The sequence below is a fragment of the Struthio camelus genome, chromosome 9 (genome assembly GCF_040807025.1).
Source record: "Struthio camelus isolate bStrCam1 chromosome 9, bStrCam1.hap1, whole genome shotgun sequence".
NCBI lineage: Eukaryota > Metazoa > Chordata > Aves > Struthioniformes > Struthionidae > Struthio > Struthio camelus.
In genome coordinates this window covers 20088427-20101951 of record NC_090950.1, presented here as the reverse complement: position 1 = coordinate 20101951, position 13525 = coordinate 20088427, and the positions used below count along the sequence as shown (strand labels likewise).

At 48.5% G+C, this 13525-nt stretch overlaps 1 protein-coding gene across 3 annotated transcripts in view; it reads right to left on the bottom strand.

Annotated features, from left to right (window-relative positions):
• Window positions 1-1809: 1809 nt before the first annotated feature.
• The window catches only part of P3H2 (prolyl 3-hydroxylase 2), an 85907-nt gene continuing 74191 nt past the window's right edge, over window positions 1810-13525 (bottom strand). For all 3 annotated transcript variants that reach the window (XM_009682139.2, XM_068953976.1, XM_068953977.1), the window contains exons 6-15: window positions 12676-12765; window positions 12067-12107; window positions 11450-11544; window positions 7062-7189; window positions 6337-6432; window positions 6096-6246; window positions 5387-5504; window positions 4605-4680; window positions 3162-3302; window positions 1810-1949 (exon numbers count right to left, since the gene is read on the bottom strand). In XM_009682139.2, coding sequence (XP_009680434.2) covers window positions 1857-1949; window positions 3162-3302; window positions 4605-4680; window positions 5387-5504; window positions 6096-6246; window positions 6337-6432; window positions 7062-7189; window positions 11450-11544; window positions 12067-12107; window positions 12676-12765 — 1029 coding nt within the window. In that variant the 3' untranslated portion in view covers window positions 1810-1856. The remainder of the gene's footprint in view (window positions 1950-3161; window positions 3303-4604; window positions 4681-5386; window positions 5505-6095; window positions 6247-6336; window positions 6433-7061; window positions 7190-11449; window positions 11545-12066; window positions 12108-12675; window positions 12766-13525) is intronic.

The window sequence follows — 13525 nt, the reverse complement described above, 5'->3', positions numbered from 1 at the left end:
CCGGCATTTCAGCTCTCCAGCTGCTCTCTCCTCCTCCCACCTTTTCCTCTGGCTATTTTAAAAGGGGGATCTAAGCATTTACAGGGGTGGCATCTAAATGGGGAATGGGTCACTGAAAGGCAGACTGTGGGGATTTGCTCTGGGAGCCAACATGACAAATCTTTCCTGCAGTATACTAGGAAGGGAGAGAAAAACTGCAATGAAATGGGACACATTGATGGCTCAGAAACTCTGAGCTTTCTCCCAAGCAGATTTAACTGTGGAGGATGTGCAGCAAATGAGCCTTACACAGTTTGCTTGACAGTAAGGGTACCCCCTTCACAGTTTGGACACTTTTTTTCCCTCAGATATTCTAAGTGCCCCCATATCCTGCCATGGGCCAGCTTCTGAACACCCAACGGCAAATTTTAAGTAAGTGCTGGAAATGCCAAAGGTGGCAGAGGGGAACAGAGAAGGACTAAGGAAGTGCCAAGCCAATGCAGCAGGGAGCTAACAAAGTTGGTCAGGGAGCTTGAGGTAAACTTCAGCCAGGATCTCTGTGGTGCTGTCTGGAGAGACAGCAGCCTTGCAGGAAATTCAACAGTGAAGATTGCTGCAACCTGGCTTTTAGGAACTGCTTTCTAGCAACAGAGGCAGCTGTTGGGTTGAAATAAAAGCTATCCCTGTGGCTGGGACCCGGGAAAACCTGAGACTTCAGTGCTTGTTCTGATTTGTGTAGGGGCTGCTCTGGTCTCATGCACAGGAGTTGGGTTGATGGTAGGAGAAGAATGATTTACTAGCTTAGCAGCAGTTACTTGCATAGTAAATCGCGTGTGATGATAAGCAGCACATGCTTTCACTGCAATATCTTCAGACTGCATCAGAAATACTCTGAGCAAACAGATGCTACCACACCACAAACAGCTGCTGTTTCTGCACTGTTGACATGGGAGGATGCAGCCAGTACGTACATCGAGAGTACAAAGCTGAAACACGATCATCCAGCACTGTGGCACTGTAACATCACTGAGACCTTCAGATGCTTTTGAACATGGACCTGGAAACTATGACTTTTAACCTCGGGTTTAACCAGTGGCAGCAATCAGCTGGAAGCTCAAAAGATGAGGCAGGAAGCAGTAACAAAAGAAGGGACTGAATGTGAGTGACAGGCCCTATTTCACTGGCTGCAGTTGCAAACTAAGGCCCTTCACGCCTGTGCACAGTCCATGTCTAGGTCAGCAGGTGGTTTCTGGAAGCTCAGCTCTGAATTAATGCCCAAACCCCAGTCTTGCATGACTACAGAGAGATACGCATTTTCTCAGGAGTGGGATTTTGCTTTGTGTTCTCCTTAATGAGCATGCTCCAAATGGTAGAGCGATTTGAGAGGGAAGACAGCATGGAAAGAGCAGCCATAGTAGATGTGTGCTTCAAGAGGAAAGGGGCAGCAGTTTCCCTCAGGACAGCACTGCCTGGGTCTTAGGCCAGCGCTCAGCAGGGATAGGAAGAGCGAGGCTGTTAATGCTCCATCGTCACACCAAAGACGTTTCTCCCAGCAAGGCCTGAAGAGAAGCAGCTACTTCTGCCTGAGGAAGAGAAAAAGGGGTCCTCCAAGTAGGTGCGGTGGGTTTGAATGAGTCCTGAGAAGCGCTAGGGAAGGAGAGGGAATTCAAGAGGAAAAGTCAGTCCCAGTAGGAGATGCTGGCACACGAATAAGGGATCCCAGCAAGAGCTGTGCTAAACACAGAAGAGGCGCTTCTGAATCTCCACAATCATATTAACCTGTTAATTTATACAGCAACTCTGTACAAAAATAGAAGGGTTCTAATAAGATTAACAATATTAAATAAATATTTAATAGAAAAAGTCTTTGGCCTAGTTCATAGTTCATCCTTTGGGTTGATGTTCATTTCATTGGGCCCTAGGTGCTCCTGGTCCAACATCGCAATCACTTCATCTGCCTGGATTCGCTCCTGCAATGGGGAAGGAAGGAAAAGAAACTGTAACAGCAGAGCTTCAGTGCCTGCCCCTAGCTCATTCAGGGCAGTTCAGCCCACTGGGAGCAGCCACAGCAAGACAATTCATCTAGGCAGTGTTGTCTAGAAGACAGGACACAGCCTGGAATTTGTCCTGGGGATTTGCTAGGCAAAATTAACCAAATCACTTTGCACCTCAATTTCCTTCCTCCCTCCAGGGACATAATGGATAGGGGCAGAGCTGACATATCGTAGTTCCCTTGTCATATTACACTAAAAGCCACTGCCACCAGCAGGGTTCTGGAGCCTCCTCCTGTCCTCCTGGTAAATTTTCCCCATCACTTGCCTTGTCAGCTAAGACCTCCAACTCTCTGGGCAGGGCTGCTCTCCCACCATATGTGCGTACAGCACCGAGCACAGTGGGATGTCAGCTATCACCAAAACGCAGACAGAGAGAGACAGTAATGCGCATGTCGGAAAATAAGCTTGTCCTCAAAAAATCACAGCCCACTTGCTTGCCCAATACATAGAATTCACAAGACAGAAGCAAAAGGATTTTGCTTTCTCCCCACACCTGTTTTTGCCAGGAACTTGCTCGGAGTAGGCCTTTTATCTTTTATCCCCACAGACCAGGACTGCTATTGAAGGGATATAGGGGCTGATATGGTAGGCTTTTAAAACAGAATTCAGAGATTGACAGTTGAAAAGCACCACAAATCAGATCTTCCTGGGCATCCAGGTGCCCAAATCCATGGACCTTTGGGAAGAAGGTGCCAAACTGCCTTTGAGGATCTGGCAGCAGCAGGACATTACTTTGGGTCTCTCAGCTGAAAATTGCTAACGAGGCCTTTCCCTGTTCATTAGGTTATTGGCCACTAGGTGTCACAAGTGCCCAGCTTCAACCCTGCACAGAGCCATCCACCACTGTGTCCAGCATCCAGCCCTAGTGGATGAAGGCAGGGTGACCTGCACCCAGGAGCACGGCTGTCAAAGAAAACTGCTCAGTCCCGGTGCCTCTGGCTCTCCTAGCAGTATCTCACTCCTCATTTCCCTGAGGCACATCTCATGGAAGTGGTGGAACTGGGAGCTAAGGATGGCTCCTTTCTGCAGTGTCTAAGAAGCATGCAGGGAGGAGCAGGTGGCTTTGACTGTTGCCTTCGGGATGCTTAGGTACCCCAGCTCCCCTCACGCTGCAAAGGAGGAACTCACCAGTTCTCTGTAAAGCGGGTCCAAGGTAAACCAGAGAGCCACAGCGCACCTCTGGCCTTTGGTAACTGCTTTCACCCCGTGGGGGTTCTCACCGCCTGACGAGAAGCTGATCATTCGCCCGCACTTGGGCTTGATAGAGGCCTACAGGAAAACAGGCAACAAGCTGACATTCGTAAACATGGTGGCAAAGAGCAACACAGCTATTTACATTGGTGACATCTGGGCTCCCAGTGGTCCAGAAACTTCGACCTCACTGAGTGTCCCTGCATCGCTCAGGACTCAGCGAGCTGCTCTGGACGACATGCAGGAATAGGCACGGGAGGACTGAGGCTCAGCGCTCTGCTCAGATGCCGCGCAGGGAGGAGGTGGCAATGTGAAGTCACTGCAAAACCTGCAGGTGACCACCTCTGGTATACATGGGCCATGGCATGACTGCAGGGAGGATCAGGCAAACCTTGGACCAGGCTGTGGAATTCCTCTTTCTTTTCTCTTATGAGTGTGCAAGGATCCTGCAGGACCTCAGTGACCAAAGTGCCCATAAAATCAACCCTTAAGTGCTGGTGTTATGTAGACTCACTCTACTCTCCAGCAGCTACTGGACTCCATAGTGCCAGTGTAGCGCCCAGACTCTCTGTTCAACTGCGGGGGGGCGGGGCGGCGCCTACGCTCTCTGCTCAACCACAGAGAGGGACCTGGCTTCCCACATGACCCCATGCTGAGTATGGGGGCTAAGGCCAGAGCCACATCCCTCTCAGGGACGGTCCACAGTGGTAATCCACTCTAGAGTGAGAGGCCTAAGCCACGTTAATCTTTTGCAGTGTATCTTATGGCAGAAAATGGCACCACAGACACTATCTCCTGTCCCCAGGGTGGACACAACTGTCTCTGCAGACTGAGTTGCTGCAGTGAGGCTGTCAAACATGGGCTGCCCTCATCTACTGCAGAGAAGAGAAAGAGCAACCTGACACCGTGATGTGACGGGAGGATTTGGCTAGCAGAGGAAGATGTCAGTGTGTATGTACCAGCAGCATTGGTATCACTTCACGTTCGGCCACAAGATGGGGTGGGAGCTCAGCAGTCCTTGAGGCAAGGAGGACTCTCAACCAGTGCCAGCCTCTGCCCGAGCTGTTTTTCAGCCAACCCACTGCCAGAGCAGAGGTGGTGCAAACCCCTTATCTGCAGCCCCTTATCATGCAGTTTACTGCATGGCACAGCCTCTGGGCAAGGAACAAGGTCTGCGCACCTCTAGCAGCAGACAGAAGTTTTTGTATGTGATGTTCAGGAGAAATGAGACATAGGATGCCCAGGAAAGCCATGTTCCCCCGGCACAAAGATCAACACTCTTAGGAATGGGCTGCAGAAGAATGCCACAGAGATTGCTTTGGAAATTAACTCCCACTGTTCAATTCATAGCAGCTCGGCCAGAAAAGGTCACTGACTTACGGTTACAGTTTTGGCATCCATCTCAGTGAAAATGAACTCGCCTCCTTCGAAATCCGCATTCATGTACAGAAGGGCACTGGGGGAAGAAGCAGGAGATCCCAGTGAGGTGAGTAAAAGCAAGTGCTTAGGGCTGACCTCCACCTATGTGACACATCTCATGTAGCTCCATGGAGAGGGTGACTGTGGTGTCTGCTGGAGGTAAGATTCCCATTGCAGGAGCTGTTCAGCGCCCATAACACTGCATGTGTTCAGCTCCTTCCTGGCCTGTGATGCTAGGAGACACTGGAGCTAAAAACGATCCTTCTATGCATTATCAACCTAAGGGGGACAAACCTCTTTCCTTCCTGTCTCATCAGCTGGGGCAATCTTGCCCAAACTGTCCCTGTTTTGGAGTCAAAGCTGAGAATCAGCAGTTCTTTCTTTGAGCAGGGGACAATGTTCATTTTCAGAATGAACACAGATTTCCACCAGCTCTCATGCTCTTGTTTCTGATTGAAAGCATCCCATGAGAGACCCAGTCCTGTGGGCCACAGCTGGGAACTCCTGCCCTTAAAATACTGTAGACCTTTGCAGTTACATTCTAGCTTGAAGTTTAGCTTAGGTGCTTGCTTGTACCAGAAATTATCTGCTGGATCTCATTTCAGCCATCACTGGGAGGTATCAGCTTTACGGTTTATAGTCCGTGCAGTGCATAAGCCTGCCTGGCACACATGCCCTTCAGTTGCTTGGATAAGACAGCTGGCTCCCCTGGAGAGAAAGCCGTGAGCAGCCTGCCTTCCTACCTGTAATCCCGGAAGGTGTAGGCAGGAGGCTCCTTCCAGCACTCATTGGCCTCGGGGTCCAAGAGGCAGTTGTCAGCGTGGATAGGGTGGCTCAGGTCATTCCTCTTCTCCTGCTGGCCTAGGCAGGATCGTGTGGAGGAAAGGGGAAGGAAAAGGGATGGGATGAGATGGAAATGGAGTTGAGCCTGCCCTGACCTCATTTTGGGTGGTGTTCACAGGTGAGAGGAAGAAAGGACATGCTGGGGAGAAAAGACAAAATCTGAGCATTCAGATTTGCACAGGTTTGCTCATTCTTTACAGTAAGGTTTGAGGAAAGAAAGATGGAGAGCTGGGGGGATGGAAAGGGTGCAGTGCGAGGAGTAAAGGGAAGAGGGTGGAGAAAAGAGGAAGAGTTGGAGACACAAAGAACAAGAAATACCCCAGGAAATGAACTTCTCTAGACAGCAACGTACCCACTCTTTTCTTCTGAGAGAACAGTAACTTTGCCTGGCCCCTAGCTATCAGTTTAGCCACCACACAAAATAGAATTTCTCCTATGCTTAGGTCCCTGCTCATTGCACCATGACACCACTTGAGGGGAATGAAGTGGTAATAGGGCCTCTCTAAAGCAGTGACATCACATCTATAAGCACAGCAAACCCTATGGCTGAAATCATCCCATCCACCCAACTCCCTGCCAAGATGCTGGCCCCTTACTGGAGCCCCTCACCAGACAGGGCTGTGCGGCACACCAAGTGCGTGTAGGAGAAGTACAGCGTGGAGTTCAGCATGAAGTAGGACTCAACGATCCTGCGAGCCTTCTCGCTGATGTCGTAGAAGAGACGGGCGCTCTTCAGCGGGACACGACCCTCATAGCCATACTGGGCAGAGAAAAGAGGTTGAGAGAGAAAATCAGAGCTGTGTGCTCGCTGGAAAGGAGGGCAGTGGAAGAAGGAAGGATTAAGGTGTACCTTGAGGGCTTTGAGGACAGTGGCTCCTTCAAATCTCTCATTTGGCGTATGGGGTGAGGTTTTGCCCCTGTAACCATCTCCAGCCAACATGATCCCCTGCCAGGAAAGACACAAACACAGGCGAGACATGAACTGATTGATCAGGAGAGGCATAGCTGCAGTAGAAGTACCTGAAATCCTCTTCCCAAAATACCCCAGGGCTGCATTCATCAGGAGAGGTGGGAGGGGTGGGAAGGCGCTGCGGCTCTCCACAAACATGATCCATTGTGAGATGCTGGGAAACAGCTGTCCATCTCCAAACTGAGGACTTTCAGGCATCCTCTAGCCCCTCCCCAAGCCAAGATGCTGATGGTTGAGAAGGCTCCACCAGGCTTGTGCATGAATATCCTTTGGGGTTATGTATAACACAGGGGAAAGAGCTTTTTTCTGCCTGGGCTTTGTCCTTTCAGGTTTTTCTTTTTTCAGAATGGCCCAAGATGGGGCATCAGGTCCTGTTCAGGACTTATAGGTGTGTTATGGGAACCGGTGTCTGACCACTCTCCATGGGCATCACAGCATTGGTTGAAAAGGTTCAGTGACTGAGATGTAAGCCCAGAGGCTCCCTGTGGACTGATCACATGTTCAGTCCTAACCAGCAAATGTGTGTGTGTGGGAGGGGGGGGGGGGCACCAGATATTCAATGCCAGTGATAATCAGTTCCCCCTCCCCAAGTCTTGCCTACTCACACTGGCCACTCTGTGAAGCTCTCGGCACTGCTCCTCTGAGATGACGTTATCCAGCAGCACTCGCTGGGTGCCGTTCAGCTGTTGGGAGTTGTAGACAAACTTCACGTCGCTGTAGAGAAGAGGACCCCCTGATGGAACGAGAGATACAAAACAATCTTGCTGAACATGATATGGCCTCATTGGCATCTTGCACCATGGCTGAAGGCCAGCTGAAGTCACCAGAGTGCGCTTCCAGGGAAACAGCTTTATAGCAGTGTAACTGAGAGCAGAAATTGGCCTTGCATCAACAACAAAAGAAACAGAAGCAATGGAAACATCCAGAGGTGAAATCAATTTGCTGCAAAAGCATCAGCATTTTCCAGTCTCTCATCAGCTGCCTTGCAAACGCAGGGACCACATTCTAAAAATGCCAAAACCCAATGGGATTACACAATGGACATAGACACCGGTTAACCTGGCTCTCCTGCCCAGCAGCCAACGTAAATGAAAGCCCAAGTTTCCATTGCATTTGCTCTGTGTGAATCTTGCTGGCTTGGCATGCAGCACCACTCTCTGGAGTTGTCATCAGTAGGTTTTTTGTCTTCCACTTGTGCAGAAAATCTGACACCACGGTGAGCTCACAGCAAGCATCATTTGTGCTCAGTCCCATTGGTGATGGAGAAGGGGCAGGCTGGGAGTGGCAGAGCTGCAGGACCCCAAGGACCATCCTTCCTCCATGGCAAACGAACTGCCCTGGGCCTACCCTGTGCTGCTGCAACCCCTTGCTCTCTGCTGTTGACCTCCGAGTTGCCTCCGTCTCCCTGCCGCAAGCTGGTGGCTTCCGTTTTGGTGGGCCCATCTATTTGGTACAGAACAACCGAGCCTTGCCATGTGCTGAGGGGAATGGGTGAGGGGAAGAGAAATAATAGCTCTTTAGAACAAGTCTGGATTGATCCCTGTCAAATCTGCCCACTTAGAAAAACATGGCAAGGCCACTAAATCACCTCCTGAAGCCTCTTCCTCTCATCATCTCTAAGAGAGTAAACAAAAGAAACGGCAACAACAACAAAAACTTAAACCAGATGTTTCAAAAGGAGGAAGGTGAAATGTATCTAAGTCATGGGAAAAATTATTTGTTGTCACAAAGCTGCAATAAAACAGAGGAAGCGGAGGCACAGAGCTCCTCTGACCATGTGGCACAATGAAACTTTTCTGTTACACTGCTTTTATAACTACTACCTTTCTTGTCTATTGCAGCACATTTTGTATTTTCCCCTTGGCCCAAGGTCCCCTTGGCTGATGGAGGCCATATAATCCTGAAGGAAAAGCGCCCCCCCCCCCCCAACTAACCCACGAGTTTCTTTCTAAAGAGTTATGTTTCTTGGAAATGGAAAGGATGGGATGTCCCTTATGTCCGCTCTGTTGCTTGATAATAGCACGTATTACAAATGGAGTCGGATCAGAGACAGAACCCTGAAATCCAGTCTTCTGGCACACTCCAGCTCACATCGCAGCTTTCCAGCTCGGGTGTTGCTCTTCCCCAGATGCAGGAGAGTAGGCATGTAAAGGACTAACCTGGAAGAGATCACTCAGTACTTCTCCAGTTTCTTCTGTTTCTCTCCAGGCATCTGCTATCGGCCAAAGCAGCAGCCCAGCTGCACCTCTGCGCAGACCCACTGTGGCTGCTCTTAGGTTTGGAAGAATGATTTGTCCTGCTTGTGTCTTTTGCTTTTTCACAGCCCCACTGCTGGCAGGATATAACCTTCAGCTGCCAGGATCAACTTATCAAGTTTGCAAACATCCCTACAGCTTACAAGTTTCTGCTAACTGTGCCATAGAGCAACCTAGGGAAGAAACTCATTCCCTTTGGGTTTTTCTTCTGTTTTCAGTCTCACAAACCAAACTCCTGCTGTCTCATATATCACAGCATGCACTGCGCTAAGTCACAGCAGCCAGCAAACCTCACTAGGGTCAGCCTACATGAAAAGAGAGGAGTTCTGCATTTGTGCAAAGTGTCTATATTATTTTTGCAAATGAAATGATTTGAACTAATGAGCTGTGGATGGCTCAGTCTCTTCACACTGTCTGCCTTGCAGCTACTCTGAGGACTGCAGCATCATTTTAGTTTCTCAATTGCTGGTCAGGCTCAGATACAAAAGACAAAGAAAGCACTGGAAATGGAAACCAGGTGTCCTGGCTCTCAAGTTCTGGTTCATTCAGTCTCTTCTTGTCACAGTATTAAAATGAGTTTGTCTTGGCCAACGTCTCGTCACTTAAATCAGTTTTTGACAACATGGTAGTATTTCCTAACACTGACTGCCCTCAATCCAGGTGAACCATGGGACCCAGCACTAGGACCAAAGCTACTTTACTCTCCCGCAACCTCTGTTCCTTTCTGCTCTATCATTAAGCTCAAATTTCACTGAGTCAAAATGTATGTGACACATCGAAGCTGGACAATCTGTGGCCAATATGTTCTGACTGCCCTTTTGGTACAGCAGGGAAAGATGGGGATAATTTAAAGCCAGGGCCATTTTCTTCCTGTCTGAATGCTTTTAAGAACCCAGAGCATATTCTGGGCTGTCTGGTACATTATAACTGGGTGGGTTTTAACACCTCTCCAAACTGAAATTACAGCAGGGGTGAGTTTATTGTGGAAAAGAGAAGCCCAGATCCAGGTCTGAGATCAAAGGAAGAAAGTAACCCAAAGGAGTAAGAGCCTGTGCAACCGACTAGGGCAGAAATGACCTGGGGACCTTGCAGGGGTTGCCCTGGGAGCTGTGGCGCAAACACTGAATCATTGTATCACACCACTAATATGTTCCTGGCTACACTTCTCAGCTCTGCCAGCCTCTAAACGGGACTGCAGAGGGACCAAGGGAATCCCAGTTCAAACCACCACACACACAAGCCACGGAGAGACTGGGCTAAGGACTCATTTGCCTCCAGTGGGTCTGAGATATGCTCCTGAAGAGGTGCTCTGGTGTCGAAGGCAGAGTGTCCCTAGGGCTGAGCAAACTCTCTGACATGTATTTGGTTAAATATACCAGAGAGGCAGATTCCGTTCCAGCTCCTATGGCAAAATCAGCATGAGAAGAGAATTGTTTCCCATGTGTATGTTTCGGTGAAAAACACCCACCCACAGGAAATGGGAGTTCTTTGGACTTTTGGGAGTGAAGGTACTTGGAGAAGAGAGGAATGGGGGGAAAGGAGATAAGTGCAGAAGAGGAGTATAGAATGAAAATGAACATTTTTTTTTCTCCTTTGACCTTTTCTCTTCTTTCTCCAGTGAAAAGAGAAAAAAAAAAAGACAACGAAGAGAAGCGAAGCAGATTGCTTTTGTTTGCAGTCTCACTTTTCTTTGCAAACTTGAAAAAAAATTCTGCAACAAAACCAAAATAAATGCATAGACAGAAAGAAAAACAGAGAAAGACAAACTCCAAATTATGTGGTTATCAAAAACAAACAGCGCGACAAATATAAAGCAGTCAGCTCTTGGCTTAGGAAGTTGTTCAAGACCTTCTTCTGGTATTTTCCTATTTTACCTGTGTAGCTAGAGTAAGAGATAACAAGTCTCTGAACAAGACACTAACAGCTGGAGACAACTTGGGCCATGGAAAGCTGTGAAATTCCCCAAAAGGCATGACTGTCCTTGATATTATAGGGACACTTCATTGCCCACTGGTATGGAGCTGGCCCACTAGAGACATGAGAAAGCTCCTGACTTGAGGTCCTGCAGTTTTGCAGTGAGGAGCAGGCTTTGGAGTTTGGCAGCAACATAATTTTTCAAAATTGTTCTGGGGGAAATCTTGTCTATTAGTAGAAAACATGATGGTATTTTCTGTGGCTGGAGAGAATGTGCTGAATCAGTTCAAAGCTCTGCCATCAGGCCTCAAAATAAAGCAGTCTGATGTAAGCCAAGACATGAAATCAAAAGCCAGACTGCAGACAGAAATGCTTATTGAAACAGTGCAGTCCAGCACGTTTAGCAAAGCATCAGTACCAGAGCTGCCAAAGCACAGTGACTCCAGCATCAGTCCTTCTCCAGCCTGGACAAAAGGGAACATTTTAATCTTAAGAGCACCTAGGGGAAAGATTACTGTTGGTGACATCTTCCCCCCGGTGATGAAGAACCAGGCTCCCAACTCTGTACTTCAGGGCTCAGTGCTGAGCAGCTCAGCAGGTAAGAAGAGCAGACCCAAGAGCACTTTAGTGCCAGCAGGATCCACAGACCAACAAATGCTACTCAATAGTCAAATAGAGACTTCTTTGTTAAGCAAAACTGCAACATCCCAGGTAGGATTGGACCTCATTGCTCAACGCCCGCTTTCTCATTATGGTGGCAGTTGGTACTCTCTAGAAATAGAAGGAAATTTCTGGTTTTGGTGAAAAACTTTCATGAGACTTACCCTCCTTCAACTCTCGATCTGTTTTTGACACAGGCTTCTTTCCCAGGGACAGCCTAGGCCCGTCCTCTGGTTCACTGCTAATACTTGATGGCACACTGAGGAGCAAGAGAGAAGAGGAACATCACGACTTTGGCAACACGTCTCTAGTTCTGGGAATTATGCTGTTTTCGCACCCCCTGGAAACCACTGCACTAAAAAAATTGACAAATTGGTACTTTGTATGAATACCACAACTACATAAGTAGAAGCTCTTCCCTGTCCTGTTGTAAACTGTTTTCTTGGAAATGGGAACAATGGTTTCCACCAGCAAAGCACAGATACCAACAAGACCTGAATAGCAACAGTTGCCTCCCTGACCAAATTCCCTCTAGTTCATCACTGGTCTTGAGGCACCCAGCTAAAAAAAGGTGTTTGTGAGAACATTTGTAGCGGAAAGTCAAAGGCTTTCCATTTCACCCTAATTCTACAGTGATGGTGTGATGGCGTAGACGTGGTTGCACCTCCCGAGAGGACAGCCCGATATCTCCATCACAGATACATCCCTTTCACAGCCCCCATGGGTGCCTACAAATTCCCAGGTGCAGACAGCATGGCGGTGCCTTCAGGCAGTGACTCACCTGTGCTCATCCTGACGGGCTCCGTACCTGTTCCAGTAGTTCTGTGGCAAGAGAGAGAGTTTGTGCTTTTTAAATTAATAATCAAATTAATTCCAGAAAGCTCCTGCAGGGTTTCCCTGCTCTGCCTCACACTGGCAGAAGTCAGTCAGTCTTGCTGGTCTGGATTCATCCCATATGACTTTGGGCACTTGCCTGGAGTGATCAAATGGAAAGATTACCCCAGACCTGAACTGGTGTCATACAGTGAGTACAGAGGGAACCCAGCATGACACGGACACTCAGCTGGGCAGCTTGCCCGGCCTTCCCTGTTCCACCCCACCACCATAAAATAAGGGTGGTACTTGGAGGAGGTCTCGCTGGATTGATGGCTGAGAGACAGCCGTATGCCAAGGAGGGGATGGATGAAGCTGTGTCTGCCTCTCCTCCTCCCTGGAACAGCTGCCTCACTTGCCTTACCAACACCCTTTTCCCCTAGGGAACAAACTCAGCCAAGACATAGCTCCTGAGTCACCAACACAGGGCTTGCTTTACAGCAGGGAGAGAGGGGGAAGCCATTGCTATAGCTGTAAACCCATAAACAGCCCTCGCAACGACAGACACAGGCATTACCGGCTCTGTGTAGACAAATCCAAGGCTGGCTGCAGCCATCTGCAAGAGGTGAGATTCCAGCTTATGGCGCCTCAGCAGCATTTTAGCTTCCTGAAATGAAGAGGAGAAAGGGAGTTGCTCTAAGTGTAGTTTTTACAAGAAACGGCAAACGTACCTCTGCTTAAACTGGGAATTGCTTTTCATGCATCACCTCAGACACCTAGATGACGAAGGATGGACCAGTTCTTAGATCATGCCTTAGATCAACCCTGGGGCACAGGGTTGTGCTACTTACTGCATTACAGACCTCCTGTGTGGGCTGGGGAGGTGCTGAGCTCAGGAAGCCTGAACGCCCAACATACATGTGCATCATTACTGGGGAAAGCTGAGCACCCTGGAAAACCTCTGAATGTCTCAGTAAGATACTCACTGGGGAAGCCTCAGCTGCAGAGCTGGAGGCAGATTCAGGCTGTTGCGATATGGACCTTGGCTGACCTGTGCCTTGGCTCCTCGTCTGTAACATGGAGCTAATAGCCCAGCCCTGTCTGGCAGCAATGATGGGGGGTTCAAACATTGCAGGCTGTGAGGCACTCAGGTACTGCGGGATGGGGACCACAAAAGCACAGCTAGCTGGAAATCTTTCAATAAAGATTTGTGTATGAAAAATATGCAACAAAACACTAGGTTTTCTGCTAGAAAATTACTTAGCAAAACAAAATTATTACTTTTTTTTATAGAAAATCTCAAAACACTGGAAACAGATTGAAATGTTTTTGTCAACTTCAGTTTTTTCCTAGATTCACTTTGTAAGGAGAAATGATGATTGTTCTTGTTTTTTACCATTTCAGCAGATAGTTTTCCTGGAAATCAA